Consider the following 27,621-nt stretch of genomic DNA (forward strand, 5'->3'; position numbering starts at 1 on the left):
CCCAGCCAACTTTGCCTAAGATACTGGAGATTGTGGGGCAGGGGGTCATGGGGAGGCGGCTTGAGGAGGTGGGAGGAGGATCGGCACACCCTGATTCAGGCCCATACTTGGGCGCGGATCTGCTGTGAGATGCTGGTCAAGTTGTTCAACCTCGCCGACATTGGTTTACTGGTGGAGGGCCTCTGCAGCTCTCAGCATCATCGAGTTCAGCTAGTGTCTGCCTGGCGGAGCTCAGACGGGGTGGCTCAGTCCAGTTCTGCAGCTGGTGGAGGCTAAGAGAATACCTCACCTTCTTTCCCCACTACAAGATGGACCTTTTTTTTTTTTAAGATTTTTTTTCGATGTGGAACATCTTTTTGTATAGATTTTATTTATTTATTTATGGCTGCGTTGGGTCTTCGTTGCTGCACTCGTGGTGCCCAGCCTTCTTATCGCGGTGGCTTCTCTTGTTGCAGAGCATGGGCTCTAGGCGCGCGGGCTTCAGTAGTTGTGGCTCGGGGACTCTAGCGTGCAGGCTTAGTAATTGTGGCGCACAGGCTTAGTCGCTCCACGGCATGTGGGGTCTTCCTGGACCAGGGCTCAAACCCATGTCCCCTGCATTGGCAGGAGGATTCTTAACCACTGTGCCACCAGGGAAGCCCTGATGTGGGCCATTTTTAAAGTCTTTATTGAATTTGTTAAATATTGCCTCTGTTTCACATTTTGGCTTCCTGGCCAAGAGGCACGTGGGATCCCAGCTCCCCGACCAGGGATCGACTCGCACCGCCTGCATTGGAAAGCGAGCTCTTTCTTAACCACTGGACTGCCATGGTAGTTCCGGACCAATCTTCTTAATCTTCAGAACAAGGTTACTCTCTCACCTCCAAGCATTTGCACATTCTTTCCTGCCTGGAATGGCCTTTCACCTTCTCAGCCTGATGAATTCAGCCCTCAAGACCAACGGCATCTCTTCTGTGAAGCCTTTCTGGATGGTCTTCCCCCCCACCCCCCTACAGAGCTAGCAGAGCACCCTCCCACACTCTGTATCTCTTCCTGTCACATTCTAGGATAGCTTGTGGGTCCTCCCCAACTGTGCCATAAACTTCTGGAAGTCCAAGCCTAGGTGGTTAGCACAAACCCAGAGCCTCAGTGTGGTTGAACGCATGTATGGGTGAATGAATGATAACGGCCTTCTTTTTGACCTTCTGATCATGACAAGTTTTTCTCCAAGGAATCACACTACTCACCCTCTCACTTCAATTAGGTCTCTGCTTAGATGTCACCTGCTCGGAGCGGCTCTCCCTGATCTGCCCATATCAGCTGCAGAACAACACCTGGCTGTTTCTTCTTCCAAGCGCGCCATCTCATCTGGACTTTCCTCAGTTGGTCCCTATTAACTGTAAACTCCACAAGGGCAGGGACCTTGCCTTTTTCATTGGCTGAATCCCTGGGGAATAGTAGTACTCTACAATGATAGACCCTCAATAAATGTGCCTTTAAAGGGTGACTTAGCCCACTCTTTTCCCCCTCCAGGACCCCTCTTATCCCAGGCCAGTAGGGGGTGCCGGCCTCCACCCAGGATTCATCTGGCCTGAACCCTCTCTAAGCTCAACCCAACTGGTCCCCTGTGGGACCTGCTTTTTAGGCGGTGCCTCCTCCATTTTCCACGAAGCCCCGGGCGGGGTCTGTGTAGACTGAGGGAGAATAGAGCCCCCCACCCTCCCAGGCGGAGATAGCTTGCCTGAGCCCCACATCAGTCTTTCCCTCTCTAGAATATGCAGCTGGGCCTCCCCAATGCTTGCTGAGATGTGTAGACCAGCCAGGGGGCACACCACACCACCCCTCAAAAAGGATAGTGTCCTGGGTCTCGGGATGCGATGCGGCTGGGTCTGCCGGAGCTATCCTGGGCAAGGAGGAGCCGTCGAGCCTCCGAGGAGGAAGAGGAGCCGGCCAGGGAGGAGATGGGCAGGGGTGCAGACTTGTAATCGGGGACTCTGGGCGGCGGTCCTCGCATCCCAGCCGGTGGGCAAAGCGCACGCTTCCAGCTGCCTCTCTCGGTGACCTCCATCCGCGAAGGGCGAGCGGGGGGTGGGGGTGGGGTGGGGCGGGGCGGCGGGTGCGAGCCCCAGGAAGCCCACGGGGCCCGGGAGGGGCTCTCGAGTGGCCCGACGACTGGCCCGGGGACTGGGGCAGGTACTTGGACGGCCGCAGGCCAAGGATCGTCCCCGGGGTCGGGCGCAGCGAAAACACCTTGGGAGGCGGCGCCGCACGGCTGAGCGCCGCTGCCCTGGGAATAGGACGGCGCTCAGCACCGCGAGCTGAGAGCACTTTCATAAATTTTGTATGGGAGGCGCTCCGTGAGCGGGGGCGGGGAGCGGAGAGAGAGAGGGAGGGAGCTAGCGAGCGGAGGAGGGAAGGAGGGAGGAGAGGTGGGGGAAGCCGGGGGGGGGGGGAGAAAGGGAGGCGCCCCGCTCCGCCGATCGCACGGTTCTGCAAACGCGCGCCGGGCGCTTTCCCCGGAGCTTGGCGGTGCGTGCGAGCGCCCTTTTGCAGCAACCGCGGCGGCGGCTGCGGCCCGAGGGGGCGGAAAGGAGGGGGCCACGGTGGGGCGGCCGGGGGGAGGCGTCCCCCCTCAAAACCGCCTGCAAAGTGCTCTGGGCTGCAGAAGCAGGCCGCCAGCTCCGCGGAGCAAGCAGCTCGCCCCGGGGTTGCCGGGCAGCGCCACGGTTGCCGGTGTGCGCCGGTGCCCTCGGCGCGGGGCTCGGGCTCACCATGCCCCTGCGGGGCCGGGCCGCCGGGCACAAGCGGATCCCCGGCTTGCCCCCGCCTCGACGCGCTCGGATTAGCTGCAGCCAGCGCCCAAGGATTTGAATCCGGACCCTGGGAGGGAGCGCGCCTAGGCCGACCTCCGAGTGGCGGCCCCGCGGCCAACATGCTTCGCAAAGGTGAGTTGGAGCCGCAGGGGCAAGTTGGAGTTGGATACGCACGGGGCAGAGCCGCGAGCCTGGGAGCCGCCCGAGAGCTGCCAGGCGCCGGGGCTCCGGGCCCGGGAAGCAGCTCTGGGCAGTCTGGCGGGCTTTGCGGGGACGCAACCGCCGAGGAAGTACTGCTGGAGGAGCTCAGCCCCTGACTGGGGCCAGTAGCGAGACACGGGATTTGCTCCCTGGATCAAGCGGCCAGGCCTAGGGTTCTGGCTCGGCGAGGTCATTTCGAGACCACAGTGAGCTGCCCCTGATGGAAGGGGCGCCGGCCTCCTGGGACCTTAGCTTTGCCAGTATAAAGTTTTGACTTGCAGGCTCCATCCCCTGCGCGGGCACACGCCGCCAGCTTCTGCCGCTTTGGCGGGGCCGGGTCCAACCTGCGCTCCGGTGCAGCTGGCGGTCAGTCACCGCGCGGCCCGGCCGCTCACTCACTGCGCGTCCTGGTTCCCAGGTGGGGCCCGGACTCGGGCACCTTCCCTGTAGCCCCGCTTTGGTGGTCCTCAGCAGCGGGCTCTGGACACCCAGCGGCCGAGGGTTGGTGGCTAGCCCCTGCTGATCGGTTCCTCAAACTTTCCTTCTGCCTGGAGCGGAGGGATGCGAAGGCGGAGGCCGTGCCGGGAGCGAGCGCGGCCGGAGCCAGGGTCAACTTAAGAGACCGCGACCACCTCACGACGAGCCTTGGGCTTGTCGAGCTCATAGCTGAGCGCTGCAAAGTTGGCGCGGGCGCTGGGGAAGTCCCGCCGCGCCCCCACGTGGCTGCCGCGCCGGGAGCTGTCCCCAGGGCCCAGGGAGGGCAGGTGACCACGCCGTGAGCCCGCGAGCTCCGCCAACCGCTGCCCGGGCCTCTGCGTCTACCTCTCTCCCTTCCCAGGTCCGGGTGGGCTGCGGTGCCCCGTCGGGACCCCCTCGTCCCTGGCCCGGGCCGAGCGGCTGACGAGCCGCCGGCGCCTACGGCTGGCTGCCCGGGCCCTGCGGGAGCCTGCTGAGGCGGGTGCTCAGGTAGCGGAGGGGCCTGATCCCTGCGCTCCGCGCTCCAGCCTTAATCCGCCCCTGTTTCCATGGCAACAGACCGAGGTGTCGTAAGCACAGGATTCTGACCTCACAGTAGGATGGGGAAGGAGAAAATGGGCAGGGGGGAGGTGGCGGAGGAGGGGGAAGCAAAGCCCGGAGATGGGCAGGGAGGAGCAGATGTGGGGGTGATGGAAGAGACCCCATAAGCAGGTCGGACAGGTAGGTGAAGAAACCACGCCTGCGCTGGAAGCAGTAAAGGCGGTGTGGTGGTCCCGGCTGTCTCAGTCCGACCCAGGAGCCTCGGTTGCCCCACCGTGTCAATATCCACAAACTTGTGTGTGACTTGTGCCCTCCACGTGGGTCGGTGCAGTGCAGGGGGGAAACGCTGACTGCCCTTCACTGTGGGTGGGAAAAGTCTCTGCGGCTGGTTGGAGAAACCACTTCACGGATACACCCCAGTTCCTTTTCCTAGCAGAAAGGGACTAAAAGCCTTTTCAGCAACCAGCGGTGTTGGCCAGAGTGTGTCTGCACAGAGAGGATGCTTTTTTACACAGCTGAGCGCAGGCCGAGGTCTGGGCAGCCTGGGCCAGGAGCGTGCAAACTTGCCCCAGTGGGGAAGGCTTCCCAGGCAGTTTTAAAGGCCGCCATGTCTGGTCTGCAGGTCTGTGATGGAGATAACAGAGAGGAACTGACATCTCATCTCCCTTTTGGTCTTTTGTCTTTTGGCAGTTTACAGTTAAAAACGAGCCATGAAGCAGCCCACGCACTTTATTTATATGGTTTAAGTGCCCAGGGAGGCTGGAGCAGCCTCCAGGAGGCTTTTTCTCACATCCTTGCTAGCCAGAGGCCCAGCTTGGGATGAGTCCAATGCATTCTGGGGGCCGCTTCCCTCTGGGGGAGGCTCTTTACCTTGCCCAAGAGGTGGCCACTGGAGGCTTGGCAGTCACGTGTGTTTGCCACTTGGGCTATTTTTCCCTTCCTGCACAGCTTCATTGGCAGGAGAGGTTCTACCAACCAAAGAGGCTTCCACCTGGATTGGCCTGAGGGAAGCAGAGCAGAGAAGTCCTTTGCTGGGCTGGGCTGGGCTGGGCTCCAGCGGCCTGGAGCCTGCTGGTGGGACATGGTGTAGGCAAAGGACTTTTATTTGGGTCCTTTCCTGGGCAATTTTCTCCCTTGGCCCCTGATCCTGGTCCCCAGGACTGGTCTCTTTTGCGCATACAGGCGCGCACACACACACACACACACACACACACGCACGCAGGCCACTCAGATTCTCTGTGTGGATTCTAGGTGTGTGCCCAGAGACAAAGATATGACTGGGGCTGGTGCCAAGAGGGGTGGCCCTTGAAGTTTCTGCTTCTCAAATCGTTCCCAAAGGCTCCCGGCAAAAATGTCATAGCGTGGTTTCAGATAGTTGTTGCAGTTTCCCTGCCTGTCAGATGCAGAACCCTGTGTGGGGTCCTGGCTCTGAGGGAGTTTCATAGTTTAATTATGATTTGGAAAAGGGTTTGAAAGATGAAGAAAGAGTAGCCCTCCCTAGTTCCTGGGAGAAGAGGGGACCACGAGCCCTACCCATCCTGCAAAGAAACCCCAGAGGAGGAAGAAGGTGAGAGTAGGGATTGGACCACAAGGGTCGTCCCTCTGATTGCTGGTTGTCCTATTGCAGTTAACATGGCGCTGACCCCAGGCAGGACGTTTTAGGAACTGGGGGTGCCCTACCTCTGTGAACCAGAATAGCCCTGCTGCTGACAGCGCTGGTAGCTTTAGGCTTCAGGCTTTAGGCCTGCTGGCTTTTCCATCTCCTGGCCTACCCCCAGAAGAACCAGGGATATAAAAAGCAAATCTCTGGTCAGAGATGAGAGATGGTCAGGGCAAGCGAGGCCCCGAGCCACCCAGCACCGTCCAGGAAGGAAGGGCAGCCTGCTGGGGGTTTTGCTTTGCAAGAAGCGGCCTGCTTAAGGTCAGGATCTATGGTTTTCATTTTTAGAGCTATAAAAACAGAATGCAAATCAACAGCCTCTGGGCACATACAGAACCTTAAAGTTTTTGTCTTGTTAAGCAGGGAAATAGAGTGCCAAGTAGGTTTTGTTAAGTGGCAGTCTAATTAATAATTTAAAAGCTTGTAGCTGTCTTTCGTTAGAATTTATCTGTACATCAACCACAAAATCAGTCAAACACACTCATTTATATAAGTTAATGCCATCCCTGCATAATTCAGCGAGAGCTAGATGAAGGCCTGCAACCCGGTAAGATGCATTTTGTTCTTTTGGTTTCCATAGCCTGATGGGCTGGCCTAGTGGCTAGACTGGGTCTCCTTTGTGGGAAGAAGGGAAGCGTAGAGGGGCCATGGGGTTGTCAGATGCTTGGTTGATTTGAATCCAGAGGTTCCCTAGGGAATCAGAGGGTCTCCATGTGGCCAGGTGTAAGCAGGCTCCTCTTGGAGCTATTAGTGACATGGCCCTCCTTAGCCCCAATGGAGAAGGGAAGTGGAGAGCGTTCCACGGACAGCCAAGACACTCTCCGTTCTGCTAGAGAAAGTATAGAGGGGAAATACAAGAGCCCGGTCTAGAGGGCTGAGATATGAGGCTTTTTAGCCCGAATCCAGGTACAGAAGCGGGATTTCGGTCTTCCCAGCCCAATTCTGTCCCGTTCACGTAATGCAGCCTAGTGAAACCAATGACACCAAGACAGTTTCCTGATTTAGGAGCTTCCGGACTTCTTTCCTCAAAGCTCCTGGTCCTTATGCCAGCAAAGAGAAGCCAATAGGAAGAATTTTAGGGGAGCACCAGGTCACCTCAATAGAGAGGAGAGGCAGAGTGAGTTGCTAAATAAAGTCCATGCGTGCATTTTCTCACCAGAATCCAGAATAAAAGCAAGGAAAGCAGTGCAATGCTCCCCTTTTGTGAGCTCACACAATGTGGAAAATGTGTTTTGGTTCCGTCTCTGTCATGCCAAGACAGGGCCAACTCCTCACTGCAATTTCCAGGTCCATTTTCTACAGAGGAACTGTTCAGCGCCCAAACTCCCAGCGTGGACATACTGGCTCCTTTACTGCAGGAATGAGCCTGAGTTTCTGGTCTCAGATTCAGGCTACCAACCCCGACCCCCCTGGAGGGTTAAACAGCTCTGTTTTAGGAGACCAGGTGGATAACCAGAGCAAACAGTGGACTTGATGCCAGGAGAGGTTCTCGGCCAAGTTTGAAAAGAGGAAGTTTCATTAGGAAAAGGAAAAGACGGGGAAAAGGGTAGGTGTTTGCCCCCTGACCTGTGGCAGAGTTGGGACCGAGGAGGGTGAATGGGACCTTGTGGGAGGTGAATCCAACTCCAAGCTTTGGAGTCAGGGCCTGAGAAAGGACAGAGCAGAAGCTCACTCTCTGGAGATGAGAAGGAGGGGGCAGGCATCATGAAGGATGTCAAGAACGGATCTGTTTGGTACCATCTGCAGTGAAGTGGTGGTTAAGGTTAAAGCAGAGAGGAGATGACAGGGAGGGAACAGATGGCCGAGGAAGCAAAATAACTGGCGAAACGGGAACAGAGCCTCCAGGGACAGCAGAAGGCAGGACCTCCGTGCAGAGTGCTGGAAGCAGCCCTTTCCTCGGGGTGCGCTGACCAGGCCACCCTGGGTAGAAGTGAGTCCGAGAGACGAGTGAGGCAGGCACCCCAGGGCGAGGGCTTCCTCAAGGCTTGGGAGAAGACCTAGGGAGACATCAACTCCCAGGCAAGGGGGCCCAGGAGCAGGGACCTTTGGATGTCGTTGAACTGGGGAGAAGAGGCACGGCTGATTTGGTGTCCATTACTAGAGCAAGGGGAGGGCATGCGGGTCTCAGAGCATACTTGGCCAAGCCTGCTGGGAGGAGGGATGGATGCGAGCTGGAAGTGGGCGTCAGGGAATGGACTGTTCTTCCCAGCCTGCCTTGAATCCGACTGCGCCAATCCCTGTCCGCATGCTGACAATAGCTGCTTATAAGTAGTGATGGGCCAAGCTGAGTGGACTTCATGCCTCACTTCATGCAATCTCCACAATCACCCATCAAGATCAGCGTGTGCTTGTCCCTGCTATCAAGATAAGGGAACCGAGGCACAGACAAATGAACTCCCTTGCCCTGGGTCACCCAGCTGGTACACTGAGTCAGGATACGATCCCAGGTTTTTCTGCCACCACGCTCTTTTCTGTGCTCTCTTAACCTTTAAGCTCCACTGCCTCACATGCCCATCTGCCTTGATTTACGTGACATTTGTTTTGCGAGGTGCCGGGCACTGCTGAATCACTTGTGCCTCGTTACAGAGTTCCCTGGTAGTTCCCATGCACTCCCCTTCTGGTGTTCATCCAGGAACATCTCTGGCTGGGACTTGGGGCTCCTGATACCCTGAACCCCTCTCTCATGTGTCCTGTCCACCTCCACACACACACTTTCTGTCTGGGGAGACACACCCCCTCCCCTACTGTCTCCTGCTCTGGATTCTTCATTGCAGACAAGGATGAGACAGTGGGCCAGCACCAACCTGCCTGCCTTCATGCCCTTAAGAAAGGTGGAGCCATGGTTTATCTGGGGGCTGGGACTTCTCCATAGGTTGCCCTCCGTGGGTCCCCTTCCAGGCTGTCCTGGTGGACTGGCTAACAGAGCCACACCCCAAACTGGTCGGTGACTAGGGAGCAACAGCCTCTGGTGGTGGCAGTTAGGCTGGATGAGGGAGGTCCCTCCACCTGCACCTACCCCTCCTCCTTTGGAATGTTCCTTCACTCCTGAGGACGCTCCCGTGGCCCAGCCCTACCCTGTCAGCTGGGTGGTAATTGCAGAACTCAGAGCTGTCCTCCACAAGGGATTTCTCCTGCCCCCTTCCGGCCGCGGTTGCGTACCTGAGAGACCCATCCTTCCTGCAGTTTGGAAAAGGAAAAAAAAAAAAGGCAGAGTCTAGCCGATCTCGCGGTATAGAAGAGCAGATTCCCCCCTTGGAGCGAGGAGTGCCTCTCCTTCTCGGTGTGGGTGGGGCGGGGTGTCAGATCTAACAGATTCAGCGGGGTGCTTCCGAACCTGTGATTACTGTCTAATCAGTCAGTGAACTTGGGATCCGAAACTGCAAACAGCCCCTGCCAGCCCCTGCTATGTGATTCAGAAGAGGTGCTGTGGAGGCCTCCGTGCCGACATAGCAAGAGGGTTGGCACAATACTCTGTGTGTGTGTGCAGAAACACACCTGGTGAGCGTGCAGCAGGCTCCGGGAGTGCACGCCAGAGGTCCGCTGTGGCAAAGCTGAGCGTCCCAAAAGCTCAGCTGTGGGCTCGGGCGCTTAGGTCGGCACTCCCACCCCGGGGCCTCTAGCATGATGTTGGAGTGGGCAGGCCGGCGCTCTGCATGCCACGTGTCGGGAACAAAGCTCAAACGGGTATATGGCTCACCCGCCCACGCAGGGGTGGGTGGGCACGACTCATCACATGTCTGCCAGGGGACAAACCACCGCAGCCCTCGGAGCCGAGGCCTCTTGGTAGCGTCCTGGGCTGATTCCAGGGGACGGTGGCTCTGTGGTCGGGGTGGATCTGCAGGAAATGGAGCAAAAAAATTCTTCCCCGAGTCAGGAGAAGGGCTGAGTTACCAGCTCTCAGCCCACAGAGGTGGCATGAGAGTTACTTCTGCCTCTAAAATTGTCCTAGCAGAGTTCGCCGTGTCTCTCTCTGGGCACCTGAGCCAACACGTCGTGAAGGGGGCTTTTATAGAGAGATTCATGAGGCCCTGGGGGAAAACCGGCATTCTTCTTACGGTGATTTATTTATAGGGCGACTGGATGATGGGGATGGAGGCTAAGGTGCCTCCATTAGTGAGAAGCGCGCAGGCTTCCTGCATTTGACATTTCATGGGGCGACTCCTACCAGGGAGCTGCTTTTCCTTTTAGAAGGTTTTACCTTTAATGTTCTATTCATGGGCTTGTCTGAGCAGGCTGGGAGGAGGAAGGAGCAGGCGGTACGGTGGGCTTCGGAGGAGGCGGGCCCGGGTAGTCACGCAGTGGCCAGCGTGGGGCAGCCGGGCAGGCTGGGCGGAGGGTGAGGGCTGTAGCACGCCGGCCACCTCCTCAGCCTGTGCGTCTCACGGTGTTTACCCTTCTGTCTGTCTCTGTCTTCACCGGCCGCCAGGCTCTGCCTGTAGCAGCAGCTCTGTGCGACCCTGGCTTTGGCCTGGCTAAGACCCTTTTCTTCCTGGGGACCCTGGGGCTCTGGAAAGGACCCCAAAATTGGAGTCCCAGGGCTGGGTTTGGTTCCGTCTCTGTGGCTGACTCACTAGGACCCTGGACACTGGGCCTCAGTTTCCCCATCTGTAATACGACTGGATTGACGGTTTGACAAATGTTTTTCGGCAGTAGGAGAGTTTCTTCAAGTCATGTCCAGTGTTAGAGCCCAGAATACAGAGCAGATAGCGCAGGTGGCCCTGGTCAGAGCTGGCTTGAGGGACCCCCTCCTCTGGCCTTACTGCTACCCTAGCAGCTCCTCCAGCTTGGGGGCTGGGGTCCGCCGCCAGCAAGCAGTGCCGGCAGGAAGGCCACCGGCTGTGTCGCGTGCTGACGTAGAGGACACCGCACTGCCCACGGGCCTGGGTTTGAGCTCTGTCTCGTGCAGCGGGGCTTGGACCCCTGGTGACCACTTAGCTGGGAGAAGCTGTCCACACTTGGAGTCTGCTTGCCCTCACCTCCCTCTCACCCCTCAAGGAGGACACATCAGCCGTCACTCCACTGTCACCTCTCTGGCTTGACGCTGACCCTACCAGACATTTTCCTTGTCTCACCTGACGTGGTGGCCTTTGACGCCGTCGGCCATAGTTTCCCTTGGCTTCCCCGATGGCCACCCCCCTGGTCTTTCTCCTGCCTCTGCGGCTGCTCCTGCTTAGCCAGCTTCGCTACCTCCTGCCATCCTTCATTGTGGTGCCTCCCAGGCATTGCTCTGGGGGTGTCAGCTCAGCTCTGGGGCTGTCAGCTCGTCCACGGCTGTAGCGCCCATTTACTGACCACCCCCCAACATCTCATCTCCAGATGAGATGTTGCTTCTGACGTCCGGAGCCATCCAGCCAGCTGACCCCTCCCCCAGATGTCTCCACTGGCAGCCACACAGGCCCCTCAAACCCAGTGTGTGTGAAACCATGCTCTTACTTCTACTCTGAGCTCTGAGCAAGCTCGCTCTTTCCCCATTTCTCCCATTTCAGCATTTGGCAGTACGATCCCTGCAGGTACCGTCAGCCTGAGAATTGGACCCACGAACGTCCCCCCTCACCCCTCCCCTCCCCATTAGTCTGAGATGTGCTGCCTGTCCTCCCTCAGCATCCTTCGTGCACCTCTTCTCCCTACCTCCACCCTAGCCTCGGCCACCATCCTCTCCCCAATCACACCAGCAGCCTCCCTGCCTCTACTCTTGCCTTCACCCAATCCAGCCTTTACGTGGTGGCCAGATTCTACAATGCGGTGGGATCTTGTCCCTCCTTGTTTAAAAGACTTCAGTGATTCCTTTTCCTTCCGGGGATAGTCCAGACTTCCCAGCCTGGCCGTCAAGTCCTCCTCTCTTGCCCCACCTGCAGCCCCACCCTCTCCTCTCCCCACTCCCCACTTTGAACTCTGAGGTCCAGCTCTAATGAACTTCTTTCAATCCCTCGACTGAACTGTGCTCTCTGTCTGTCTCTAAGGATTTGCAACAAGCAGCTCCTGCTGCCTAGAACACTCTTCACTGCTCTCTTCCCCTTCACGCTCATCCTTCAGGACTCAGCTTACACATCACTTCTCTGGGAAACCTTCCTGCACCCCCTGGATTGGGGAGCCAACCTCCATGTCCCACCATATCCTGTACTTCCGGTCACAGTACTCTATTTCTTTTTTTTAATTTATTTTTGGCTGCATTGGGTCTTCATTGCTGCATGTGGGCTTTCTCTAGTTGCGGCGAGTGGGGGCTACTCTTCGTTGTGGTGCAGGGGCTTCTCATTGCAGGGGCTTCTCATTGCGGTGGCTTCTCGTTGCGGAGCACGGGCTCCAGGGTGTGTGGGCTTCAGTAGTTGTGGCACGCAGGCTCAGTAGTTGTGGCTCGTGGGCTCTAGAGCGCAGGCTCAGTAGTTGTGGCGCACGGGCTTAGTTGCTTTGCGGCATGTGGGATCTTCCCAGACCAGGGCTCAAACCCGTGTCCCCTGCACTGGCAGGCAGATTCCTAACCACTGTGCCACCAGGGAGGTCCCACTCAATCTATTTTATTGCAATTACCTTTATGTTATCTGCCTTCCCCGCTGTATGGCAAGTTCCTTGAGGAGGCAGCTTACTCTCTACCCCGCCGCCCCTTCAGATCTGCTCTCCACCCTTCTCCAACCTGCTCTCTGTCCTGGGAGCTTGGTCTGTGGAACTTCAGCAATGAGCTCCCATGCCCTCTTGCTTCCAGCTGGGTTCAACCAATGGTGGGTCGCCATGGGCTCTCTGTGTCCCTCCACCATAGGTCACCCAAAGGTTCTCCCAGAAGTATAGCCTGAGACAAGGATTCAAATGCACGTCTTTATTTGGGAGGGATCCTAGGAAACATTAGGAGACGAGTGGGGAAATGAGACAGAGAAGGGAAGAAGCCAATAACAGTTGTGTTATCATGGTCAACCAGAACTTAATCTCACTGGGGAACTTCAGATACAGTCTAGAACATGCACCTCAAAGTTCTCTCACTCCAAGGGGAGGGAGCTGGGGTATTTATACACAACTCCCATCCCTCACTGGCTAAGTGTACAGTTCCCCTGGAGAAAGCAAAGACAGCTTCCCTGCTAGACGAGGCCCTCAGGCAAAGGAATGCGGGTTCTGACAGTTGGAAGTCAGTCTGGTATATGTGAAAGGGTCAAAGCCCTCACAGCAGCTCTTTCTCCAGGCTCAGTAAGAGCTCCCTCTCCTCACTCAGCTCTGTGGGGAGGGGGCCTTAAAAGACATTATCTCTTAGGGTTTCCTTACCCACTCTTCTCATCTTTATTATGTACTCATCAAATTACTCGATCTGACAGTGCTCTGTTTTTCTTACCAGGACCCGACTAATACAGCGTCCTGCACAAAATAAAATGTGGCACAAGTGTGACACTGGGTAAAGAGTACTGAATCAATAACTAATGTCGTGTCTTTATGAGCTGACTGCCAATGTTGATTGAATGTTGATTACATGTTAATTGGAACACAAGGAACCTGGTACCCAAACCTAACTTTTAAATTGCTCTGCAACTGTAAGAAAAATTAAATCACGATAACCTAGGGCTTAAAAAAAAAAGAAAAGAAAAAAAGAAACTTCGTATCAGGAACCAGGAGGAAACAGATTTTTTTTTTTAAGTGAGGAGTGTGGAGAAAGGTGTCTCATGGTTTTCCCTGTACAATGCCTCATTAAGAGCAGAAAAGGCAGGTTGTATTAGTCCCAAGTTACAGATGAGAACACTGAGGCGCAGAGGGGCTACAGAGCTCATCTAGGGCCCAGGGCTGTTGCTGCCTCACCCCAGCCCTGTTCCATTCCTCTGTAGGCAGAGAAAGCTAACAGGCACAGAAAGACTGGGCAACTGGGCCACAGAGGACGTCCAGCAGGGCAGGAGCTATGTCGGAGAAAGAAACAGCACTCTCACTCAGAAAAGTTTAGGGCTGTACTTGGCAGGTTTTTATGGAACAAAATTTGCACCATTGATTCCGTGGCAAATGAAAACCTCTCGTGGACATTTTGGGCTTCAGAGATCTGAAATGTTTAAATGAGGCAAAGCTGAGCGCAGGTGGTGCCTGGGGTGAGAAAACTCGGCCTCTTTTGCCTTCTCTCCCATCTGTGGAAATGCCTTTTACTTTGAACTACTTCCTCTCCTTGCAGGGAGGATGTTGCCCAAGCCTGCGGTTGATACAGCATCTCTGAGCAGGGGAGAGAGGCGGGGACAGTTCACAGGGCCACGCTCAGGAGAACGCACCACCCGAAGGGGGAACTTTACCACCAAATCATGGGGCGGCAATTGGCCCTGAGGCTGCCTCAAGGTAGCAGTGGTATCGTCTTCCTGTGATTGGCCCACTGCCCCTGGTGGACTGGTATTTCTGCCTTCAGTGAACAAATGTGATGGCAGGGATTCAAGGTAGCTCATTGGAAATGGCGGGTTATTGCAAAGAGATGCATGACCTGGACTCCAGAAGCCTCCAGGAGAGGGGCTAGGTCTAGAAAGTAGCAACCTCTCTGTGGTCTCTCTCATGGCCTCTCCTTCCACCTAAGACAGCTACTCCTGCCCCTGCCCCACTGTCTGCACCCATGACTTTTCACCTCACACAAGGGCCAATATGGCCACCGGTATGCGGGCCTCTCACTGTTGTGGCCTCTCCCGTCGCGGAGCACAGGCTCCGGACGCGCAGGCTCAGCGGCCATGGCTCACGGGCCCAGCCGCCCCGTGGCATGTGGGATCTTCCCGGACGGGGGCACGAACCCGTGTCCCCTGAATCAGCAGGCAGACTCTCAACAACTGCACCACCAGGGAAGCCTCTCCTTGGCTCTTAATGTGGTCCAGGCTGTAACCCTAGTATAAGATCAGAGATCAGTTCCATAAGCCCTTGCCTTTTACTCCTAAGCACAAAACATAGAACTTAGTTTTGTGTAAGGTCTTGCTTTTTTTCACCTGCTGCCTCATTTCTACAGCAGCCTTCTCTCCCTAGAATAACATTTTTGAACTTTGCAAATAATGCATACACGTGGCAGAAAACATTGGAAAACCACAGGTTGGCAAAAAGAAGAAAATCACTATAATCCCACAAGTCAAAGAGTGGGAACCCTCATCCCTCCCAGGGCATATGGTGCATCCTTCCTTCTAACCTTCTTTCCTACATTCATGCAAACGTGCCCTTGTTGCATTAACAGTAGATCTCAAACGCCTTTCTAGGGTGGTCATTCGAAACCTGTTTGAATGACCGCAGAATGTCCCTCATCTGACGGCCCATCCTCTGGGTTGTGCGTGGAGACGGTTTCCCTCTTTTTTATGCCACAGCCCACACCTGTGCACATGCCTCGGCCCATGTGCTGTGTGGGCTTCTGGGCAGGGGAAGTCCTTCATAAGGTCTTCATAAGGAAGCCAGTGTGAGAGGTCAGTGATGCCCCTTAGGTAGGTGAGCTTGACACTACCCCAAGTAGCAGACAGCAGGATGCAAAGCCTTCTGGTTATTTGAGGAGGAGGAGGGTGTGTGTGGGGGTGGGGGGCGGAGACATGGTCTAGGTCTCCAGCGAAGTGGCCTGTGAGCACACCAGAGGGGGAAGATGTACAGAGGCATTAGCTCTCCTTGGAATCAGAGTGGCTTGTGGCACCAAAAACTCCTGAGGATGGAGCATGAGGAAGACCACGGGCCTGGCCTCTGATCTGGACCAGGGGATTTGGGTGAATTTGACAGATTTGCAGACTCTTTGGTGCTAGAAGAGACCTTATAACTCAGCGGAGGAAACCAATGCCCAGAGAGCCGTGGTAGGTTGCCCAGCATCACACAGCATCGGGTTGGTGTGTTCCATACGATGTCCAAAGCATACTGGCTGATAAGATTGGTAACATGCCCCTTATTTGTCCAGGACCCCCATCGCCAGCCTCTCCCTGTACCTCTACTCCGGTGGAGCCCTCATTGGTGGCCTCTGCGGCTGTGCTAGTGGCTGTCCCCGCTCAGTGGAGGCTCTCTCCCACAAGAGGAGAGGGTCTGGTAGGGAGAGCTCATTCCAGGGTTCAGTGGCTGAGCCCTTCACCTCCAAGTGGGGATCTGGCCAGACCCAGATTCAAGTCCTGGGAATGACCTTATTTCTCTGAACTTGATTTACTCCATCTGTAAAATGGGGCCACCAAGAGCACCTGTCTTGTAGGGTTGTGAAGCTTAAATGAGGTGATGCTGATGACGTTCTTGGCACTTTACCGTGACCCAGAATAGGAGTTCAACCAATGCGGCCTCAGTATTAGTAGCATGAGTGGTCACTTCCTGTGCTGTCCTTCCTGTGGGCCAGATCTGAGTGCCCTTTGAAACTTTGCCTCTCTGTGTCCAGGGCTGAGTCCGTGTGAGTGGACAAAATGACACAGGCCAGCCCTGGACAGGGGGAGGAGTCTCGGGACCAACAGGGATGGGTCACCTTTTTTGGGGAGCACTGGCTCTGTCCTGAACTCCCTGCCCCCTCTGCCTACAGTCAAGGAGAAGTTCCGTAAGGCAGTGCGGGGCTGGGGGGCGGGGGAGTTGGAAAGCATTCCCAAATGGTTTTCACTGGTTCAGGAAAGTAAGAAGAGGTTGAAAGCCTCCCCAGAAAACTGGGACATCATCCACCCACCACTGGCCCACAGCCCTGTCTTCTCCTCAGCTGCCTCTTCCTTCCCTCCAAAAACAGGGTCTCCCTGATCAGAAGGGAAAGCCTGGCCCCAGCCCAGTAACTCTGTCTCTTGGGCTGTGAAATGGACACTGCTTCTTGCCTGGTTCTCCTCAGACGTATTCCTGGTCTGCTCGGGTTTGCCTGCTGCCTCTGTATAGAGAGAGGAGTAGCTGAGAGCAAAGGCTGTGGAGCCAGATGGGCGGGAATCAGGGCCCTGCTCTGCCACTTACCAGCTGCCTGACCTTGGGCAGATGCTTTTAATTCTTTGGGCCTCAGTTTCTTCATCTGAGAAGTGGGGCCAATGCCATCTGCCTCTTGGGGTTCTGAGAACTCATGACAAGGTGGGTGTAAAGCACCTTCCTGGCAGGTAGCAAGGCCTCAGTGAAATGCTGCTGCTGTTCTGTCTTCACCATCCTGATCTGTTATCCAACAGCCCTGTACCGAGGCCTACTGTGTGCCAGGCTCTGTGAGGTCTTCAAGTACCAAAACGAATACCATAGTCTGCTTCTCAGTGGCTTTGCCTCTTGGTCGTTTTCCTCATTGGAGATCCCTCTCTCTGTTTTTGTTTAGGGCCCCACCTTGCCCTGTTGCAGGATCCACAAGAAAAGAGGCTGGGGGTGTATACCTGCCTGCTGGGGAATCAGGCCTCAATGGGCCTTGGGACCCTGCAGGATGCCTTGGCATCTTTGCACCAAGCTGGTGATCTGCCCACTTTTCAACAGGCTGATACAGTCCTGGGGCGAGCAGTGTGTGTCTGGGGAGCTGGCAGTGCCCCTGGGCAAAGCCCTCAGAAGCCTGGGGCAAGAGCTGTCACCTCCCTCACAGAAGCTGGAATCGATTTCTCTCTCTCCACTCCCTTGGAAAGAGCAGCAACATGGGAAGGGGTGGGGGGCGGGTATATTATTGGTTATTGGTGGGTTTGCCCTGAGAGAGCAGGGAGCGGGGGAGAAACAGCTGGGGCTACATGCCTGCTGGGGCCCAGCCCAAGCAGCCCCAGATGGGGACACAGATCCTTCCCTCCCACACCCTCTCCTCCACTGAGAAGGGGTCCGGCTCCTCCCTGTACCTGGGTACAGAGGCTCCCTGGTCGCAGGCTCTGTTCGCCTCTCGGCTGTCCAGCCCGCTGGGAACTGGCCAGGGCATTTTTTACTAACAAGCTAGCCACACTACAAACATCACAATCTCAACAGAATTAACAAAAAGAAAAAAAGGGAGACAGAGACAGAAAAGGGAGAGAAAACAGTCCTTGCACAAATGCCACTGCAGTGTCTGCCAGGACCTAAGATCTGGTACTATCTATTTTTTAATAATTGAGGGTAATAAATATGTATTTCTTTCTCCTCACCACCCCCCATCCTCTGCAGCTTGTCAGCTCCCTGCGTCTCTCCTCTGATCAGACCAAGTCTTCCCCAAGCAAAAAAAAAAAAAAAAAATCCTTTAAGCAAAAAGGATTAAAGCCTTGAAAGTAGGTCTGCCTGAGCTAGGGACAGGAGGGGTGGGTGGGAGGTGGGCTGATCCCACAAGTCCCTGGTGGGGGCCTCAGGAGCAGAGGGCCATGCCGGCTCACTCCCTGCAGCCCATTGAGTTCCAGTCCCAGGCAGCCCAGGCAGCCCAGCCCAGCCCTCCACTGGTCCCTGAGGAGGGGCTAACCTGAGAACCAGGGTCCCCCAGTCCCCCACAGTATAAGACGTAAGAAAGAGGGCTTTGGTTTCAGTTCCAGCTTGGCTTTGCAACCTGGCTTTGTGCTTTAGGGACCTGTGTGAACTCAGAGCGAGCCCCTGAACCTCAGTTTCTCCATCTGTAAAATGGGAATATAAATAGTACCTAGCTCACAGAGGATGAAATAAACCAAAGATAGCCCAGTGCCTAGCACATGGTAAATACAAAATAAAGGTATTATTTTAATCCAATTCTTCTCAGACACAGAGAGCAGTCTGTAATCTCCCCCATCCCATGGCCTTCCACAGTTCTCAAGGGCCTGCCAGGCATGCCGGTTTTTCATGCGTCATTCCCAACACCCCATGAAGAGGGGGTTGAGACCGAGGCTGGGTGGTATGATCAGGAGCCTGTCCTAAGGCTGGTGGATCAGTAGGTGATAGAACTGGAACTCAAAGTAGGACTTGCATCCTTTCCCCCACTTCTGATCTTGCCACCCTTTCCTCCACCCCATGGTGGCTTCCTGACAGGGCACCCAATAGCCCCAACTCTGGGTGCAGGAACCAAACCAGGAACCAACACAGGGAAGGTCTAACCTGGCCGGGAAGGGAGGGCCCGGCAGGGGCAGCTGTGGCTGCTGCTTGGCAGACCCGCCTTCCTCCCCCTGCAGCTGCCAGCCTTTGCAGTTCTGCTGAGGCAGCAACCACGCCTGGCCCAAGTGGGCCTCCCTCCCTCCAAGCTGGGCACATGCACACAGGGCTGGCTGCAGGTGGCAGGCTGGGGGCCCTTGCACCTACCCAGGCCCAGAGCCCCTGGCCGGCCCCAGTGCTCAGTGCTTGGCCACAGGGCCTCTAGGACCCCCCTGCCCATTCCTGGGGACAGCCCTGCCCTGGCTGCTCTGGGCCCAAGGCAGGAGAGGAGACGCCCGGCCTTGAGGCCGGAGGGCAGGAAAAGCAGGGAGGGAGGTGGCTATTTATAGCCAGCTTTGCTTTTGTTCCTTTTCCAGCAACGCTCCTCTTGAAATAGGAGCAGGGCTGGAGGCTGCGGCTCTTCCCCAGCCGCCTGTAGTCAGTGCGCATGCGTGTGTGCCTGTGTGCCTCTGTGTGTGTGTGTGTGTGTGTGTGTGTGTGTGTGTGTGTGTAGGGGGGACACACATGTATAGGGATGGGGTGGCAGTGGACACTTCAGTGCAGGTGTGTGCGGGGATGGGATGAGGGGATGGTCAGCTCTGTGGGTATGTACACCAACACGTATGGAGGTGGAGATGGCTGTTCTCTGTGAGTGAATATGTGTGTACTCGCATATACACATGCATGTATAGGGATGGGGCAGCTCTTTGTGTGTGTGTGTGTGCGTGTGTGTGTGCGTGTGTGTGTGTTTATATTAGTGGGCACACACATGACCCACTAATATAAGGGGTGGGTCAGCCACTCCTTAGTTGCTGTGTGCATGTATGTGGGCATGTGTACACATATATATGTAAAGATGGGATTGCAGTGGGCTGGGCATGTGTGTGTGTACCTGCCCGTGTAGAATGTGATGTGAGCAGCCTTTTAGGGTGGGTCTATGTCCATGCAGCAGGATTGTTGGAGAGTAGTCACCCTGTGTGTGTGTGTGTGTGTGTCATAGTGTACATTCGAGCAGAGGGGTGGAAAGGGATGGCAGCTCTTATTGTGTGCACAGCCGACTATGCACTCCATGGGGGCATGGACCCTGTCTACCCAGCACTCTGTGTCCCCAGCACACCTCTTCCGAGCAGGGAACAGTAAATGGATGACTAGGAAGGAGTTGTGTGTGTGCCCGTGTAAAGGGACTCCAGGGTCCTAGCCGGCTGCAGAGGAGCGTGGCAAACCCGCCCATCCGGCAGGCATTTGAGAGCACTCCCGGAGTCCCCCTCGGTGCCCAGACTACTCGCGGTTCTCTCCACTTCTCCGAAGCCCGTCAGGCCGGTGGGCAGAGCGCGCCAGGGCGTTGGCGCGACACAGCCTTAGGTAGAAAAGTGCGACCAGATGCCGGGCGAGCCTGGTGAGGAAGCGCCCGGGCTCTGGGGGCGCTCCTGGGTGTCCAGTCTGGCCCCCGCGTCTCCTTCTCTGCCTCCGATTTCACATCTGTTTAATGGGAGAGTGGAGCCGGCTCAGGGCTGCTGCTGGGATCAGAGGCGGGAGGACTAGAGAAGATGCGGTTTAGCACAGCCCAGGCGCTCCGGCAGCGGCCGATCAGGCTCGGGCTCGGGGGTCTGCTGGCAGGACGCACGCGGGCGAGGGAGCGGGTTTCCGAGCGCGGGGCCCCTCCCGGCCCTCTGGCCTAGGCGCCCGCGGGGTGGGAAGCGTTTCCCGGGCGGCCCACAGCTCCCGCGCCGCAGCAGAGCGATAACCCAGATCTGTCAGCGCGGCCCAGCGGCTCCGTAGCAGAATCCCCGCCCCGGGAGGGGTCGGGCCAGGGGTACTCGGGTGCCGGCCAGCCCCGGAGGCTCAGTGGGGGACGCGGGGCCCGAACCCAGGCCCAACCTCCGGGCCCCGCCTCGCCGGCAGCTCCGGACGGATGCTACAGCCCTCCTGCCCCTCCCCCAAAGGCCAAACAAAACATAGTAAATATTTAATCCGGGCCAGGGAGCCGAGAGGCCTCCCCGCCCCCTCCGCAGCCGTCTGGCTCCTCCGCCAGCCCCGTTCTCCTCGGTAATGAGGCAGGAGCAGCAGGGATCGATCGCGGTCCGGGCGGGGTGTGGCTGGGGGCCTGAGCGCTCGGGTGGCATCGCTGTTCGCCCCCCAACCCCCTCCGCGGCCCCAGACCCGGGAGGCCCGAGCCGACCGGGCGCCTGAGCTTGTCCAGGAAGGCCAGCGAGGAGGGTGCTGTCGCGCCCTTGCTTCCCCCCCGCACCTCCCCCGGCCCCCCATCCCCCCCCGTCTCAAGCCTGTGTGAGTTTGGGTCCCGGGGGAGGAGGCGGGGTGGAGGGGGTTCGGAGAGGAAGGAAACAAACAGCCCGGGGGAAGGGGGCAGTGAGAGTGGGGAGACAGTCCAATCCCTGCGGGTGCCTGAGCTCCTCGGTGGCCCAAAGCCTGCAGGGACCTTGGGTGAGGCCTGGGTGGGGCAGGGACAGCCAGGTGGCCAGTTAGGAGAGGCTGGTGAGATATTTCTGTGGTGCTGTACTCCTGGGCATTGCCTGGGAGGATACCTAGAGGCGTGATGACATCCTTGCTGCTCATTCATTCATGCAGCAGTTCATTATTGAGCACCTACTATACGCTAGTCATAGGCTGCCAGGAAGGGGACACCCAGGTTGGGAGCCTGCAGAGAGATTACGTTCCAAAGGAGGAAACAGTTAATGAGTAAACACATAAGGTGACTTCAGATAGCGATTGAGTTTAGTGTAGAGAATAAACTGTAATGTGATATTGTGCTTGGCTGGGAGAGGACCAGCTTTAGCTGGGGTGGAGAGGGCGCTTATGACCAAGGGTCGGGCCAAAAGCATCTCAGGCAGTTTACAGCAAGCGCAAAGGCCCAGAGGCAGAGATTGGTGTTCTAGGACTGGAAAGAAGGCCGGGGAGGCTGGACTGTAGTGAGTGGGGGAGAAGCAGGCAGTGGCAGATCCCGTAGGAGCTTTTGTAGGCCATAGGAGGAGTTTGGATTTTATTCTAAGTGCAGCGCAAAGGCATTAGAGGTATTAAGCAAAGGAACGGCGTGATCTGATTTACATTTTAAAAAGCCTCCTCAGGCTGCAGTATGGAGAATAGAAGGTAGGGAGTTAAGGGTGGAGGCTGAGAGGCCAGACTGGGGGGCGGGGGGTGCAGTGGCGCACAGGAGGGAGGCTGGTGTTCTGCCTGGTTTGGACAATGACTGTGACGTGGCCACTAAGGCCTGTACAGCTGGTAGGGCCCCCCAGCAGCTGGAACAGCCTGTTCCTGCGCTCTTGGCTGGCCGAGTCCCCGGGTTGTCCCCACCCTGTCTCTCTGACCCAGACTCCACAGAGGGCTGCCCAGGAAGTTTTTTTAAGGAGCATTAGAAAATGTTGACATGTTTCTTGAAACAATTTCAAATCTGATATCTCTGACAGATTGAGTTTGTAACCAGCTTTATGGTTTAAGCCTGCTGGGATTTCATCAAAGGTGTCTGCTGTTTACCCAGAACCATCGCATTGGAGAAAACGGCAAACAGACCTGCATTTCTATCTGATTTCACTTTTTCCCTTTTCTCCTGAATTTAAGTGCTTGTGAAAAGCAAGGCTGATAAGGCAAAGCAGTGAGGCTCAAACCCTGAGGAGGGGTCTCAGAAGGAGCAGAGCAGAGGTTTATAAATAGAGCTGAGGAAAGTTAGGGGTGGCTGGCCTCCGCTCTGGCAGGCTGAGACACTCCCAGCCAGCAGCTAGCTCTCCGCAGGGGGGCACAGAGAGGGTAAGGGGAGGTGGGGAGAGCTGCCGTCCACCCCCAGCCTGGCCAAGATTCCTAGGCCATCTCCTGGTGTCCGGTGTCTTTACCGGTTTCCAGATCATTTCAGACTCTGGCAACAATAAAAGACTAAACATCAGCTCCCACTTGGAAAGCAGCGGTGACCTAACCTCGGAGATGTGTTCAGTGAGACAGACCCAAGCTTTCCTGGGAAAAGCCCGAGTGAGGAAACAGATCAAAAGGCAAACGGGGGCTTCCCTGGTGGCGCAGTGGTTGAGAGTCCGCCTGCCAATGCAGGGGACATGGGTTCGTGCCCCGGTCCGGGAGGATCGCGCATGCCGCCGAGCGGCTGGGCCCGTGAGCCATGGCCGCTGAGCCTGCGCGTCCGGAGCCTGTGCTCCACAACGGGAGAGGCCGCGGCAGTGAGAGGCCCGCGTGCCGCAAAAAAAAAAAAAAAAAAAAAGGCAAACGGGAGCCAGATCACGAAACTGCCAGGAAAGTCACCTTCCTCCCCTCCTCTGCCAGCGCACTTGGGACGAAGCCCCTTCTCCTACCAGGAGGTCTGCGCCAGGATGGGGCAGGGCCCAGGGACTCTCATCACAGCCTTAGTGCTCCCTCTGCCTCCCCAAGGATTCTACCTTAGTGTTATCACCACCTGCCTAATAGGGTCCGCCTGTTGAACCAGCAGATGTTTCAGCCCGATGGGGGAAATGCTGGCCCTGCAGCCTAGGAGGAGAAGGTGTTCTGACAAATTTGGGTTAAATGTGCCTTGTTCAGTTGCTTGAGCAACAGCTAGTTAAGTGCATGGGTTGCTTGGCCATACAGGCCATCTCTTACCAGTTGTACATGACATCCACTTGAAGGTCAATCGATTTGAACCAGTTAGCAAAAGGATAAGGACTTGTGCATCCTGAACTGACTGTAGATCTTGCAGCAAGCCACTAAGAGGGCTGCTGCAGATACAGAGTGCCGGGCAGAACCAGTGTGCTCTCTTGCCTGCTGGCACATGGTGCTTCCATCCATGGCAAGAGTCAGCCCCCTTGTCTCTGGGGTGAGCCTGCAAGGAGGAGAGCGAGGGAAGGCCAAGGTCTTGTCCTCCCAGAGCCAATTCTAGGCCCTCCTGCTTGTGGAGGCTCCCCTCCCCCACCTTCCTTTCACAGACACACAGTGAAAGCTCAGAGGGCTGAGTTCCATCCCCGTGGGATCAGGGCATCACAGCAGGCTTCCTGTGAGCAGGGAACCCACACACTCCAGTTACAGGACCTGCACCCGGGGCCTTAGGAATATTAGTTGCCATCTTCGGAGGGGCTACGTCATCTCGTCTTTATAAACCCCCTCTCCCCACCCCAAATAGGTATTATCCCCTTTCCTAGACAAGGACACTGAGGCTTGGAGGTGGGAAGCGGCTGGTCTGCTCGTGCTACCCAAGTGATTTGAGCCCAGGCCTGGCTGCCTCTGGAAGCTAGGCCCTTTCCACCTGATTGCACTGCCTGCAGCCTTCTCATAGGTTAGGTAGGGGCAGGAGTTTCTTCGGAATTGTGGGCATAGGAGGAACAAGCTCACCAGCTGGCAGGAGAGGATGGAGTGGGCCCTTTGGCATTTTCTGGCCTGAGAACATCTGGGCAAATTCAGACTGTGGGAAGTGTTTGCCCTGCTTTTGTCCTAGGAGGGCTCAAGTGGGTGTCCTGTTGGGAGAGTTGGTGGGTCCATGGTAACAAAGTAGGCGTGGGCACGGGGGGACCCTGCTCTCTGCCTCCTGAGTCATCCCATCTCCAGCCCAGAATCCCTGGGCTCCTCTCTAAATATCCTCATAAAAGATGGAAGGAAGGCCACTCCATCCTCTCAAACTCTCACCCGCCACTTTCCCCTCAATACCTTATCCTAGCACTCAGCGTCTGTGAATCCCATCCAAGCAGGCGCTTCTCAGAGGCAGTACAACCTGCTTTTACCCCAAAGATTGGGAAATGTGATCCACGAGTGGGACGAGGGAGAAGTAAGGTAGACTTTTCTGCAAAGAGTTTTTGATTCTGTGTCCCCGAGAATGGGCCGAGTCAAAGGAGTCATGGGGTCGGGGGTGGGAGCTGGGCAGGCTTTGCCGTTATTCCAGATCTGGTGGCTCACAACGGTTCATGGGAAATTGCCTCACCTCACAGCGGTTTCCTCTTGATAGCGTCGGTGATGGTGAATCCTTGGCCATTGAGGGTGGGAGTGACTTTTTTCGAAAAGGCCGAGAGTAATTTGAAGCTGTGTATTATGAATAAATGAATGAGAAATTTGCAGAATGTGATTTGTTTCGTTGTTGGAATTTTTTTTTTTAGGTTGGAAACAAGCTGGCACTCAAGAATTGAGCCACTTTTCATACAAGAAAGTTCCAGAAGTGCTTTGAGTGATGGCAGTACCTTGAAACGGGGGTGTTGGGGGCGGGGGTGGGGTCTGAAGCTGACTACTTTGGCAGAAGGACAGAGGAAGGGAATTGATGCTTTGTGGGGCCACTACATGTGCAGACACTTATATACATTATCTCAACTGCCTGAAATCATTTTTGGAATAAGGCCAGTCTATAAAAAAAAATTCATCAATAATCCATTATCTTGCTTACTCTTCACAGTAATCCTATTAGAACAAGTTCTTAGCCCATTTCACAGGTGAGGAAACTAAGGCTCAAGGAAGTTAAATGACTTCCCAAGGCCACAGAGCTTGTAAGTGTCAGGGTCAGGATTCAAACCCGGGTCTGACTGACCCCAAACTCAAGGCTCATTCTTTTCTGGATGTGTAAGTTCTGGTGGACCCACCGCCCTCCTCCCCACAATAACACACAGATTTAGTTTCATTATGTCAAGGTGACGTCATTTGGGCTACATTCACCACTTAAAAAAGAAAGCAGGTCATAAAGGAGTCATGTGCTAGGCCGAAATGCTGACTGTGTGTGGTGGCAGACGTCATCAGCAGGCGTCAGGGGACGCGTGGGTGACAATGGCAAGGCATGAAGTATGGTGTTTATTAGGTACTGGCAAAGGCTTGGGAGTTCCAGATGCCAAGCGATGATAAGTGGAGAGACTGCCTGTCTCAGCTCCAAGCGCTGAGCAGGCTCCCAGGTCGGTGCCTTTGAGTCAACCGGACCCTTGAACAGACTGACGCTGGGAGCTTTCCTGACCACTGGCGAGACAGGCCCCCTCTGTCTTGCTTTCTTCCTCCCCTTCTTCCTCTTCTTCTTATCACTGTACCAGTGATAACTCATGCTGGTGGAGCACTCCTTGTGTGCCAGTCATTGTGCTAAGCCTTACCATTAAACTTTGATCTTTCTGCACTTTTTTTTTTTTTTTTTGGCCACGCCATGCGGCTTGTGGGATCTTAGTTCCCCCACCAGGGATGCAACCCATGCCCACAGCGGTGAAAGCGCACAGTCCTAACTACTGGACCACCCAGGAATTCCCTCTCTGCACATTCTTAACCTCCATCTGGAGGGGGTCTGCATACTCTTAGCTCCAAATGGGGTCCTCAGCCACGCAAGTTGGCTCCTCTGAATCCAGAGAAGAACTCTTTCCCTACACGCAGTCCAGATCTTTCCTCTGACACGGCCACATGTCAGTCAGGAAACTGGGAGTTTGTGTGTGCAAAGGAGGGCAGGTTGAGGCCCGGGACACGCCATGTCCTCTCCTGGAGACACAGCTCCAACTGGACTTCTCAGACACAGTCAGTCACATCTATCTAAATATAGCAATTCCATTTCCAGGAATTTATTACGCATCCCCTTGCACCTGTGGTCAGAAATGCACATATAGGAGTGTGCATGTTATCACTGCTTGTAATAGCAGAAACAGGAAACAACCTAAATGTCCATCGGTAGGGGACAGACTAAGTAGATTACAGCAGCCTCATACAGTGGGATTCTGTGCTCCAAGGAATGGGTGACTCTGTAGCACTGATACGGGCTAGATGCCAAGATGCATTGCTAAGTGAAAAAGCTGTGGTAATATACTGCACTACCATTTGGTTTTTAAAAAGAAAGATATGCTTGTATGTGATAGAAATTTTCTGGAAAGACACAAAAGGAACTGTTAACAGTGGGATGCCTCTGAAGAAAGATACTGGGGACTGGAGGTCTGGGAGAGGAAAGGAGATTTATTTTTCATTGTATTCCTTTTTGTGTTTTTTGAAAAAAAGTTTTTTTTTTTACTATGTGCATGCATTATCTTTTCGATTAAAAAGAAAGTGGGAGGGGGGATGGTTTAAAAACAAACAAATTCCCAGGCTTTTTCTGGCTTCTCAGGCTACTTTTTCTTCCCTGCCCTGCAGCCAGGTCCTGCCGTCCTGACTCACAGGCCGCTTCTCAGCTCCATGCCCACCCCTCCCCAAGCATCCATTACCACCTCTCACAGGTACTTAAAACCTATCTCTTTGCCTTGAAATACAAATGCCTCTAATCTAGAGAGAAGGGTGAGCTTCACTGCAATTAGAGAACAGACAGAATTCAGCTGGCTCTGAGTTGCTCGATAAATGTTTGCTGAATTGAATCTGTGACTCGGTTGGTTACACCCAGCAAGGTACTAACTGGCTGAGGTCAGACATCTAAATCCCACATGGGTCAGCTCTTTGAATCCAGAGAGGGACTCTTCCCCTGCATTCATTCCAAACCCTTGCTCCGATGTGACCCAGTGAGGGCTTTACGTGTACACCATCTCTTCTCCTGGAGACACAACTCAGAGTGTCTTGAGGAAACAAAACAATGGTGTGATCCATGGGAAGGTCCAGCTCTAGAAAGATTCTGAGTCAGAAGAGCCTCTGTAGTGGGCCCCAAAAGCTCCATGGTGACTTTTTTTTTTTTAAGTATTAGCTGTTCGATTTTATTCCAAGAACTGTTTATTTTGGCTGTGCTGGGTCTTAGTTGCGGCACGCGGGATCTTCGTTGGGGCATGCAGACTCCTTAGTTGTGGCATGCATGCAGGATCTAGTCCCCTGACCAGGAATCAGACCTGGGCCCCCTGCATTGGGAGTGTGGAGTCTTAGCCACTGGACCACCAGGGAAGTCCCGCAAGAAGTTTTTAATAGAGACAGAAAAAATGGAGTCCTCTGCGACCATTGCAGTAACTCACCTGTTGTTGTATACGTTCATCCTGAGGCTGGAAGACAACCATGTAGCAGGCGTTTGTAGGAGAAATTAAAGCTTCAGTAGTTGGTTGTTTCAGTGGACTACAAGGTTTCTTTTTATTGTTTATGTTATACATAACATAAAATGTATCATTTTAAGCATTTTTCAAGGGTGCCGTTTTGTAACATTAAGTACCTTCACAT

The 27,621-nt window shown here is 55.2% G+C and overlaps 1 protein-coding gene and 1 long non-coding RNA gene across 2 annotated transcripts in view; both read left to right on the top strand.

Annotated features, from left to right (window-relative positions):
* Positions 1 to 2,079: 2,079 nt before the first annotated feature.
* RTN4RL1 (reticulon 4 receptor like 1) overlaps positions 2,080 to 27,621 on the top strand; it is a 67,443-nt gene continuing 41,901 nt past the window's right edge. The window contains exon 1 of the mRNA XM_033847381.2: positions 2,080 to 2,924. Coding sequence (XP_033703272.1) covers positions 2,912 to 2,924 — 13 coding nt within the window. The 5' untranslated portion in view covers positions 2,080 to 2,911. The remainder of the gene's footprint in view (positions 2,925 to 27,621) is intronic.
* LOC141277335 (uncharacterized) lies at positions 4,116 to 14,286 on the top strand. The gene is made up of 3 exons (XR_012328534.1): positions 4,116 to 4,190; positions 6,958 to 7,216; positions 12,986 to 14,286. It is a non-coding gene; the product is annotated as an uncharacterized lncRNA (long non-coding RNA).

Source organism: Tursiops truncatus, chromosome 20 (genome assembly GCF_011762595.2).
Source record: "Tursiops truncatus isolate mTurTru1 chromosome 20, mTurTru1.mat.Y, whole genome shotgun sequence".
NCBI lineage: Eukaryota > Metazoa > Chordata > Mammalia > Artiodactyla > Delphinidae > Tursiops > Tursiops truncatus.